Source organism: Tasmannia lanceolata, unplaced genomic scaffold, assembly GCF_043159265.1.
Source record: "Tasmannia lanceolata isolate RefF3 unplaced genomic scaffold, GAP_Taslan_0.1 ptg000019l, whole genome shotgun sequence".
In the NCBI taxonomy this organism is placed as follows: domain Eukaryota; kingdom Viridiplantae; phylum Streptophyta; class Magnoliopsida; order Canellales; family Winteraceae; genus Tasmannia; species Tasmannia lanceolata.
In genome coordinates, this window is record NW_027518696.1 from 2,700,076 (window position 1) to 2,712,324 (window position 12,249).

The 12,249-nt window shown below is 38.0% G+C and overlaps 2 protein-coding genes across 2 annotated transcripts; one reads left to right on the forward strand and one right to left on the reverse strand.

The window, feature by feature from the left end:
- LOC143853367 (CASP-like protein 1D1) lies at positions 1–2,720 on the reverse strand. Its single transcript, XM_077363116.1, has 3 exons — positions 2,253–2,720; positions 780–906; positions 1–434 (listed from the first exon to the last, which is right to left on the reverse strand). The coding sequence occupies exons 1-3, from the start codon at positions 2,492–2,494 to the stop codon at positions 213–215; spliced, it is 591 nt and encodes a 196-aa protein (XP_077219231.1). The 5' UTR covers positions 2,495–2,720; the 3' UTR covers positions 1–212.
- A 7,377-nt stretch (positions 2,721–10,097) lies between these two features.
- LOC143853343 (CASP-like protein 1E2) lies at positions 10,098–12,249 on the forward strand. Its single transcript, XM_077363082.1, has 2 exons — positions 10,098–10,413; positions 11,752–12,249. Exons 1-2 carry the CDS (start codon positions 10,178–10,180, stop codon positions 12,089–12,091), a joined length of 576 nt encoding a protein of 191 aa, XP_077219197.1. The 5' UTR covers positions 10,098–10,177; the 3' UTR covers positions 12,092–12,249.

The window sequence follows — 12,249 nt, forward strand, 5'->3', positions numbered from 1 at the left end:
TTGAAAAGATCTTCCCACACTATAATATTAATTATATAGCAACCAAACTAAGTAAAATAATAAGATTTTGGTACAAGATAAATGTATCTCTAGGAAATCACACATCTAACAAGAATATTAAACGCAGTCTACATGTATAATCACACATGGTTACACACATTACATGCCAAAGTGGAGTTGGGATCAGAGCGAGATAATCTGAAAATACAGAATTAACGACTCCGGCGGTAAAGGGAGTAAGCAGAGATCATCACAAGCAATACGAGGATGATTGATGCAAAAATAGAGACACCAATGGAGCTTCCAACATGTCTACAGAACTTGTCATAGACATTGCAGATTTTCATCCATCCAACATGAGAATTGCCCCTTAATCCAACATAAGCAATGGAAGTCGCCGCGCCAGTTGCCGAAGCAAGTATCCCAGCCATCAACTGCACCAGATGGAATTTTCATTTAGATAATGGTACACATTAAGTGCACTATTATATATAAAGAAGAGAAATTATAAAATCCCTAATTTCGAGATGGACCCATAGAGGAGATATATAAGTTGGTGCATGCTTGCCCAAAAAACGGGATTTTTGCCGATAAGTTCCTAATTTCAAAAGTGTTTTTCGATTAGTCTTTGAAAATTATTACATCACAAAGTCTAAAATATATTTTGAAAAGTGGAACCTTTTGGTTAAATTGTAATTTTAATTGAAATATATTTTATAGATTAGAGATTTATTTAGTAAAAATCTACCCCCAATAGAGAACTTTAATGGTTTTCTTACCGCATCCATGATGGCGAATAGAAACAAGAGCGTAGTTGAGGGAGAGGGCTTGGAGATGGCAAAGGCGGAACATGTGAGCGAGAGAAGACTGTATAAACCAGTCACGCTAAGTGCAACCACCAAGTATCTGCTCGCATCATCAAAAACAATTATCCATGTTGAGATTTCAATTCTCCAACAAGAAATGCATCTCTACTCTCAAATAATAATAAGGGATTTGCTAGGGAATTTCACAGAAAGGCATTTCGCGGATGACTTTTGCATGAGAGAACAGCCAGGCTCACTTTTAAGCAGATTTTGTCTATTCATTTGATTCATCTAAGATGGCTGTCCAGTCATGGAAAATTCAGCCACGAAATGCCTTTTTGAGAAATTTCCAAGCGAAACTATGATAATGTTGATGACGACGATGACGATAATGATAATAATAACCATAATAATAATGATAATGATAATAACAGTAATAGTAAAAAGGGGGCGAGGTTTCTAAGGTATCGCATAGGCTGAGCAAGCCACTAAAATACACCATCTCCCATGTTGTTTGACTCATACAACCCATTCATTCCATAGGGCCTCACATAGATAGGGTGTTCCTAAGAAACCATCATCCTAACCATTCGATCTATAGAAGCCTACTTCCTAGCCATCCATTCTAAAAGTCCACAAATCAACAACTACCATGCATGATGCTATGGAGATGATTTCTTAGGGACACCCTACCTATGGTACGTCCTATAGAATGAATGGATTGGATGACTCAAACAACATGGGAGACGATGTATTTACAGGGCTGCTTAGGCTGCACGATACATCAAAAAACTTTTCCTGTAATAAAAATCACGGTTACCAAGTAATTACAAACTTCATTCACAACTTTCTATGCTAATAAAAAGGTAAAAATAGAAAGCAAATTAATTGGAAGGACTATAATCTAGCTAGTGTTTGACACACGTAACAAATCATTGGTATATATTCGACAATCGCATCACCTTCCTATCCAAGAAAGAATAAGATTTATAATAATATTAGTATTTATATATGTTGAACCAGTCTAAGTTGATATTGGATAAGTACATAACCTCTCTAGAAAATCACCGGTTCGTGGAATATGTCTAACTTGAAATTCAGTAATAAGTAAAATAATCTCTCTATCTTAATGGGAAGTCACTGGTTCGGACTCTGGAATTGAACTTAAGCTGATAATATTTGTCAAATATTTTTCTTAGCTCAATATTTTTATATATTAATAAAATTTTGCTTAAAACATATAGGATAGTTACTACTTTATCAAAGAACAAGTGGTAGGATGTCTCGTTTAAGCAAATTTTATGCCATATTAAGTTGAACATGGGTGTAAATTTGTTTTAAGAACATTTTACCTCGAAAAAAACGGAGTCTTAAACAAAAATAGTACGCGTTCAAAAAGAAAATCACATATTTATGTGTATGATATTCATATATTGTGTAACTTACATGAAGGCCGGAGAGTATCTGAATTTGGCAGGGTTAGGAATCGGAAAAGGTGCGAGCGGTGTCATTATATATTCGGTCTGCTTGCTTGTGACCATGACCACGATGCCCACAACAGTGGACGCGAACAATAAGAGCCTTAGAGAAAAATCTGCCATGAAAAGATTGATGGGTGGTGTGGTAACAATCACTTGGGACTCCGGCACGGTCTTGCCGGAGTCGTGTGTCAGATCGTTAGAGTCCATGGACTTTGCCGGACTGTAGGTTGTGATGGTGGAGAGAGAGAGAGAGAGCTTTGTATATTTATAGGGGAGTAGAGATAGTTGAAGGTGCTTTCCATATATTAGGAGTTGAGATAGATAAGATAGAAGATTGCTTGGAGTCGCACATATACTTTCCTACGCGGGTTTGAACGTTGAAAAAGGGTAACAATTTCGTGCGAGCGTTCTCACAGATGAGCCGACCTTCTCCGAGTCGGCTTTTGTTCTATTGACTTTCCCACCTTTTTTATTCCCCGCTGTGGCTTCTTTGAGAATTTTCCGGAGTCCACTCAATGACAAGAATCGACATGGTGTTTTGATAACGACACCCCTCATTTTTGGGAGACAACCTTGCTGTTGGGTATAGTGTAAGACAACCGCCAATGGTTGAGTTCATGACTGAACTTTTACATTCATTTGTGAGAATGGTTCACTGCTTGAGGATAAATTCATCCACTTTTATTATTTTTCTTTGCCTTTAAAACTTAACAAATAACGTTACGGGGGATTTTATCCCTAGGTTTTTTTGTTTTTTTTTTTTTTTTTTCGGGGAGGGGGAAAATCATTTCTCTAGATGTAATTTTTAAAGTGCTATAAGCATGGGTTTTAAATTTCAAGATTTCTCTTATTCTCTAGATGTAAATTTTAGATTTCGGACATCCCTGAAACCGAAATCGGCGATACCCGAAACGTTATAGGTTTTTGGCTGAAATTTCGTCCAAATTTTAAGGAAATTCAACCCAAAAATCTCGATTTTTTAATTATATAATATTGTCAAAATTTCGGTTTCGATGAGGGCCGAAACACATGCCGAAACTGAAATTTAAAACCATAGCTATAAGTTGATGCAACATGGAAGTAGACCGTTTTTCAATCTATCCCATACCAGGCTGGCTCGAATCTAGTCTCATACCTAGGAAGGCCCTCACTTAGGATCGTGAAACCATGTTGATCTTGTAGAGCATCCTGACTACCGAGGCAACTTACATGGTTCTACTCCAATCCCAAAAAGACATACCATTTAGATGTAAATTGATCTTGTAGGATTCATATGGTTCTACTCCAATCCCCAATAGACATACCATTTAGATGTAAATTGATCTTGTAGGATTCATATCGGTTGAAGTAGATTCTTCTTTTTATCAATAAAAACCCTTTCCCATCACAAAGATCAGTAAATACAACAAGCATTAAAGAATTTTATCTTTAGACCACAGAGTTACCTCATGCTTAATCCCCAAGTATCGTCATTATTGCTTCTTCTCTAGTAAAAAAAGTCCTCGACCCGTGAGCCTTCTACCTCCACGTGATTTGAATTTTTCAAATATCTAGGAAAGATTAGCTCTGATAATTTAATGAAGAATGACTTGGTGTATTGCACATACACCAAAAGTTCTGTTTACAACCTACTGATTGGGTGGCACTATTCGTGTAGAACGCGGTGAGCCCCATCATCCACACTGAAAGTTAGATGTATACGCTATACGATCACCATCCAATCACAAACAGGCAACAGGTGGGACCCACTACAGGGTATAAAATTGCTTGAATGGACCCACATCTTCCTAGCAGGTTGTAGGCCTCCTGCTTCATCGACATTGTAGTGATCGGACAACTGTGAATGACACATGCATTGATCATTGGGTGAATTGCATGAAAAAGGGTTGAAAAATTTTCTATTCCTGTTTATTTAATGAAATAATAATATGTTACACAGAGATTTTGTCCTAACGATTGGAAAATGATAGGCATGGAGAGAGACTGGTGTGACTACAGAAGAGAGGAGGTCATTTACATTATCGTTTAGGAAAGTGAAAGGATGAAAATAGCCTTGGATTTCCTTTGAAAGGATTGAAAAGACCGTGACTCAGCATACACATGGCATATGTAGTTGGTGATTGGGATCGTACAATGAATGTTTACATAAAATATATTTTTACCGGACCCCAGTTTTGACTTGCTTGCTTGTATCAAGGGGCAACCTTGTAGGGCTCAAAAATTGCATTCTATAATTGATCCTAAAAGTGACTTTCTGCCTACTCATTATCTCCATAGAAATGTCAAGCTTCCTCATCACAATCACACACCACAAAAAAAAAAAAAAAACAAAAAGATAGAAGATCTTGACATTATCTCCATAGAAATGTCAAGCTTCCTTATCACAATCACACACCACAAAAATAAATAAAAATACATTTCAAGCTTTTCCCACTATGTAAAGACAAAAAAAGACTAGCAAACAATGTCAAAAAAAAGATCTGGCAATGGTTATCTATAAGCTTCTATGACTTTATATAACGTCCAAGCCAAGTATAATAAATGTTAGGGATTTAGTATAATAAATCTCTGGCAATGCTAATGTGAGATTAGAATTTGGAAACGTTTGATTGAAGTAATATAGAGGCAGGGTGTCCCATAATTTAGCTTGCGAGCTGAAAACAACACCCCCCTTCTTCTAATAGAACACCCCCGTTTTTTTTGTTTTTTTTCCCCTTTCTGTAGAGACCCCTTCTCCCTATTTTAAGCCTTTGATGGTGATGTAATGCAGCCCTTTTGCTGGGTGTTTCCAAGCATGTAAAAGATTGTAGTCTACTTTTCATATCGAGAGGTTACTATCAACCAATCTGTTTGGGACCATACACAAGGCATATATTGTAAGTGCGACCGAACTAAAATACAATGAGCCACGCCCAATATCACATACTGGGTCTCACCTATGCTTGACCCATGCCTATTTATTTGATAGAAACGGCCCAAAATCAAGTTAATGTCCTGTTGATTATTCGTAGTTTTTGACATCCCACACTCAAGGGCGAAAAATACATGGTATTGAATGTTAGGATTGTTCCATCGTTGTGATTTTTGTGTTTTTTGATCAAGCAAAGGAGAGCTTCAATACGTTACATTTTTCCTAGCTTTCAAATTGTCAAGCACTTTGCTTTATTTCGCTAAATAGCTTTCCACAGGAGCGGTTTATCTTGTTTAATTTCTTTTATCGGACACTGATGGGATCAATGGTGATTGAGAGTTTACATGACGATGATGTTGATTTTGACCAATGGCCATCTTTTAGTGTTGTGGGTTGTGCAGTCTTCTTTCAATAGTGAATTCTTGTCCACTTCTCTTCACTTGGTGCCAAAGAAGCTTTGACAAGTTGAAGATGTGGACAGCATGGAGGAGAGCCTGTTATACGGAACTCTGGATATGGATTTGTGTGCCCTAATTCGAAATCCCACCCAGATGGGCTAATAGTCATGTTTCTAGGCCCAATTCGCATAGGCTAGCATGAGCCTCACCATGCCGAAGCAAATGGGCTTCCATGGGCCATTTGGTAGGACAAGCAAGGGGAAGGAAAGGGGGGTTGATATCATTTCCCCTAATTTTATCTCTTTTGTTTTTGTGTGTCAGTGAAACAACCAATTACTCCAAAAGCTTAAGGTTAGGGTTTGCACGTTTTATTTAATTATTTATACTTCAACACTCCCTCTCACGTGTAGCCACACTTTCTAATGTCAAGGAATTGTTAGGTTTTGAACCCACGACTAGCAGTGAGGCAATAACTAGCCTAATACCATGTGAAACAAACCAATTACTCCAAAAGTTTATGGTATTATTGAGTCATTTACACTTCAACAGTGTGCAAGTGGCGCGTGTGTGTGTGTGTGAGAGAGAGAGAGAGAGCTTTTCTTCCATTAATTGAAGTAGACAAAAAAGAAACAGACTGAGATGGCACGGTGCAAGAAAGGAGGGTTTCACTTATGAGCATTGATGGCTTCTGTAACTGCCAACGCAATTGTAGTAAATTTTAGATGCGGTAGTTGAATGGATAGATTGTCTCCTCAAATGTCATTTAATAAGGTGTTACATTATTTAGTCTCTTAAGCGAAGAGGGACCACTTCTTCCAATAGAGGACCCATGTTTTGAATGCACGACGGACCCAATAGGTCAACCATAGTTCGACCCGACCTCAAGCTATTTTTCCGGTTAAGTTTGATGAAGCCAACATAAGATTCACCCAAGTCTCCGTTTGTTTTACTTGTGTCCGGGTCAAGTGGTCTCCGGATAGAATGGTAGTGAAGTGGGTTTTAAGTAGTCTTCAAGTAGATTTCAAAAGTGTTGTTTGGTTGTCTTGTAAAAGGGTAAAATGCAAAGAAGAAGAAGAAGAAGACATTGCATCTGGTTGCATGTAAAAGAGTAGTAAAATGCAAGTATAGTTTTAAGTTGAAAGGTTCATCATCTCATAATAATTTCAGCCAACAAACCTTCAAAAAAGTTCTTTTACTAACGCAAATCTCATTTAATAACACAATAATATCCGTTGACATTTAACTGGCATTTATTTTAACGAGAAATTATATGGTGCCAGAGCATCAAGTCCCTAGGGGGACTGTGGGTGGTACGATAAAAGTACCACCCTTGATGTTTGATCCAACAACAACCTCTTAAGAAGTGAGCAGCTGTTAGATTAAATATAAGGGCAGTAAATATCACTTCCCCCCCCTCTCTTAACGTGAATTGTGGGCAAATTTAACGCTTTTTAATATCAAATCAGGTTAAAAGGAGGGCGCATCATCTACAGGGTGAAAAAATCATCGCTCTATTTTAAAATGAGACCTTCTAAGCCTTTTTTTTTATATAGAAAATAAAAATCATCGTCCTACAGGGCTAATGAACTTGACGTCAGAAGAATCTAGTGGTTTTGATTGCCACGTACACTGGCGTTGTGTGTCCCTGGTGATCAAAAGGGGCGTAAATATCACTTCCCCCCCTTTTAACGTGAATTGTGGGCAACTTTAATGCTTTTTGACATCAAATCAGGTTAAAAGGACGGCGCATCATCCCACAGGGGGTGAAAAAATCATCGCCCTATTTTAAAATGAGATCTTCTAAGCCTTCTTTTATAGAAAATAAAAAGACTTGAAAGCTTCCTTTCAAATGAAAGAACCTTTTCGTTTTAAATAGGGCGGGCATCATCTCACAGCCGGGGTGAAAAAATCACCTCCCTTTAAAATATTCTGTAGAGTGCTTTTCCTCTCATTTTTATTATATTGGCACTTGTCTTTGGGAATATTTTACTGGTAGGCCAAAAAAAAGTCAAACATCAATGGGCTTACCTTGCCTATATTCCATTTTTATACCTCATTCTATATTTTCTTTGGGTATGTTTGGCAAGGATTCTCATTCTTGCCCAAATAAACGGGCGGAAACGGATTGATGAGAAAGTAGAGAAGCGACTCCGAGTCAGCTAAACAGAATCCCATCTTTTTGGGATGTAAAACAAGTAAAGCTCAAAAAAATTAGAAATGGGCTTTTGTGGGCCGGTGAGCCAAACTAGGTTTTAGGGATTCTAATTTTTCTTTAATTCTCCACACCTAAAAAAGAGGCTGAAGTCATTATCCTTATGGTAGCCGAACACAAACCATTATATTTCTCTCATCAGTCAATAGTACCAGTGTTTCCCAACACAGAAAATGCGGTCTCTTGCCATGTGGTTAGTTGAAAGAATGTGACCTCAACAATTAAGTTATCCCCCCCCCCCTCTACGTTTTCGATGTGAATGGTTCACTACTTGAGGATAAATTCACCCCCTTTAACATTTTTCCTTACCTTTGAAAGTTAATAGATAACGTTAAAGGGGGGGATTATATCCGTCAAAGGGGGGAAATATCATTTCCCAATAATTAATTCGGAAGCAAAATCTTATGTAATAGTTTGTAAAATTTGAGAGAATTAAATTAATCTTGGATGATTTACATTAAGCACAATGAGTATTTTTATAGAACACTCAAATGTTAAACATAGCAAGAGAATAAGATAATTATGGAATGACCCTATCCTAATCTAATTCACTTGCCTAATGTAACCCAACCAACCAATATAGCCTAATCAAATCAAATCTTCTAATCTCAGAATATTTGATCTTGATTTGATTTCATTCTCTAATATGCCCCCTCAAACGTATATGGATTGAAAATCGATATACAAATTTTGATGCACACTGCCACGATTGATGTCTGTTCGATGTATGTTGCCGATATTGCCGAAGATGATTGTCGCATGTTGTTGAAAAATGTGCCGCATGAAAGATGAGCCGCGAAGAGCTTCATTGAACTGGATTTGACTCAAGCCTGAATGAGCGAGTCATATTTAGGCCGATTTTGAGTACCGAACCTTTTGGAAATGGGTCACTATGGACCGATGCTGGAATGGGCCAGAATGGGCAAGAAATTGGTCCCTATGGACCAATGCCGGAATGGGCAACAAAGATGAGGGAAAAAAAAACAAAGAGATGAAGCAAATATCGGCAAAAAAAGAAAGACAGGGCATTAAAAAGAGGGTGGGGCTAGATCTAAGAAAAACATGGGTAGAAATTCAACTAGGAATTATAAATGAAGGGACATAGGCTAGACTTATGGTTTGACAAGTGGAGCTATTAAGAGAGAGCGGAAGAAGGCGTAAAGATTTGGGCCGGGCGGACAGCTACATCGGCCGTCCGCCGGAGGGAATTCAATACTCTCTGTTGTGCTCAAGGCAGGGGAACGTTAGACTCTGATACCATGTAAATTTAGGATTTCACTCTGAGAACAAAACTCTAAATGTCTAGAGTAAATCTTGATATGTTTTGCTAACGAGTGCCCGTTAAGTAACATTGGAAACATAATTTTACACACATTTTGAGAATGTTTTGAGGTTTTACAGATGCTTTAAATATTTTTCATTCGAAATATCTGTAAAATTATGTTTCCAATGCACCTAAACTAGTTAAATTTTATGAAAAGGAAAACACTTCTAAAGCTGGATCCCCTGCTGAAAATAAAGAATGGGTGAAAATGAAAAGCTATTTTCACGCTCTCTTTTGTTTGTTTGCACATATATCACAATAGAGGACATCGTGCATTCTTTTCCCCATGGGATACCGTTTTGCTGGCAACCCTGTTGTGATTCTGGGTCATTATGGGTCCGTTGGCCCTCCACCTGCCAAACACCTCCATCTTCCCATTTTATATTGAGTGATAAAGGCACATGGGGAGTTGATTTAAGATATTTAGGAATTGGGAGTCGATTCTTTGTATTTCCTGAGGTTTCATATTAAGCCACATGCATGTGTAGTGTTCCACAGAAAAAGGCAAGGGACCCACTTGAATAAATGATTTCAACCATTTTTTCCTGAGGTCTCATTAGGATTACCCAATGGGCCCACTTTGGGGGGGGGAGTGGCTTATAAATGAGGGGTCCCTAAAATGAATGGTTTAGATGATCCATTCAACTGGGCCCGTCTCTATTCAATCTAGATAGAGCATCCACTATTCCACCAAGTTTGATTATAGTGTGGAAGGTTGACAAGGATATAGGGAAAGAACCACAATAGGACCCAACAGCTGTATCTCCTTACGCACATAATTTCACATGATCCCTTGTCTCATCTTGAAGAGAAAAAAAACCCTACACGTCGAAACAAAATCTAGCTTAATTTAAAATAATGGGGACAAAAGATTCACCCAACTTTCATCAATGTAGAAAGAAAGATATGGGCCACCCACTTCTCTTTCACACTCAAATCTCTCTATATATGTAAACTCCCTTTTCTTCTATCAACATACTTTCTCCTTCTTCCTACACATGCAAGTATACTTAATTACTAAGATAACTATACTTAGGGGTCGATAATGCAATCCGAATTCAAGGCTAATATTGACGGAACCCAAGCGATGGGGAACCGATCGAGCGATGTGAAGGTTGCGAACCCTAGAACAATCCGATCCGGCGATTTTCTCCTCCGAATTGCGGCCGTAGTGACCACACTTGTGGCCGCAATTGTCATGGGAGTCGCCAAAGAGACCAAGCTAATCCCACTACTGGGCCTTTCGGTGACGGCAAAGTGGCACTACTCTTCTGCTATAGTGTAAGGGTTCTCTTCTCAAATTTATCTTATGGGTTTTTTTTCTAACATTTTATCATATAAGAACATGTAGGGTGCCTCAAATTTTTATCATCTCCTCATTTAAATTTATTTTGTTCTTATTTAGTGGTGAGGTACATAGGTACTCTTTTCTTTAGATTCAGGCAACAAGGAGCAAAGAAAATAGGAGATGCACAAATGTGCCATTCTAGTGTCCATCATGTATTTTTACCACTGTTTTATTTTTTTCCTTATTTATCCCTAATTTCCTCTAATTTTAACTATATATAATGATAGTTTTCCAAGTTGTAAGAATTTTTTCTAAATAATTATTGATTTTTACAAAGGGAAATGTTATCCGCACTACTGTATTTTGATGAGGGCACTCCTCACTATATTAACAGTACGGTATGGCCGGCACCATAGGATGATCCAAACCGTCCATTAGAAAGGCCACTGCCTAAATAGGTTGCGCCCCAAAAATTATTTCCATAGGTTGATCCTAACCCTCCGATCTATAGAGGTTTAGGTTCAACCCTCTAACATTCAGATCGGAGGGTTGGGAGTAACCTATGGAAATGATTTTTAGGGCACATCCTATTTAGGTTGTGGCCCATCTAATGGACGGTTTGGATCATCCTATGGTGCTGTCCATACCGTACTTTTAATAAAGTGAGGAGTGCCCTCATCAAAATATAGTAGTGCTGATAACATCTCCCTTTACAAATATTGGCTTATATTCTGATATATCGAACTCGAATATATCGTATCGGACATGTACCGGCCATTATTTCTGAAGACACAATACACACACATATTCTGTTTTCATTATTGAAAGGGAATAGCAACCAAAGTCTTTCTTGTGACCGCCCTCACAAAGCCAATAATCAACACCAGTTTTTTATTATACTCTTTGGGTGATTAGTCTCATCAATCACTCCATGATAAGAGTTGGGTCCCATGTTTTGTTTTTTACTTTATAGGGGTACTTTAATCATGGTTGAAATGCCTGACTTTTTTATCATTATAGATCGGAAGATCCTAGCCCTCCGATCTATAGAAGTTTCCATAATATGCAGTTCCTCATAGATCGCAAGGTTGTGATCATCCTATAGAAATTATTTTTTGGGCACAACCTATTTACGTTGTGGCTTATCACATGGACGGTTTGGATCATCCTGTAGTGGGGTCCGTAGAGTACTTTTTCAAAAATATGGGCTTACACCATATAAAAGCTCACAAACTATATACCATCAAGGTGGTAGGTAATTAGAAATTATTAAAAAAAAAAAAAACACAGTTTTTTTTTTCTAATTTTTTTATTTTTCTTTTAAATTATAGATTCTTCGTGGTGGTGAATTCAATTGCATGTGCTTATGCTGCAATTTCACTCGTGCTCTCGATCGCTAATCGGACGGCCACCGGCGGCTTAGCATTGTGTCTCATCATCTTCGATCTAACGGTGACGGCTCTACTCTTCTCGGCCGTCGGGGCAGCCTCCACCATCGGCGTCCTCGGATACAATGGGAATTCACATTTGAATTGGAACAAAGTCTGCACTGGCTTTGATAAATTCTGTCATCAATTGACGGCATCGATCGTCATCTCGCTAGTCGGATCGGTTATTTTCCTCTTGATGACAATCCTATCTACGATGAATCTACACCGTCGATCTAACTAAACCACGGCTTACTCTTCTTCAGTCAAGTTATATTTTCTTTATCGTTTTTATTAGTTAAACTAGTATGTAGTGTTTGTTAATAACTGCAGGTTTAGTGTTTGCTTCTCTTTTTAACTATTTCTTGTAGAACTCGTGTACATTCAATAATGTTTGCTTCA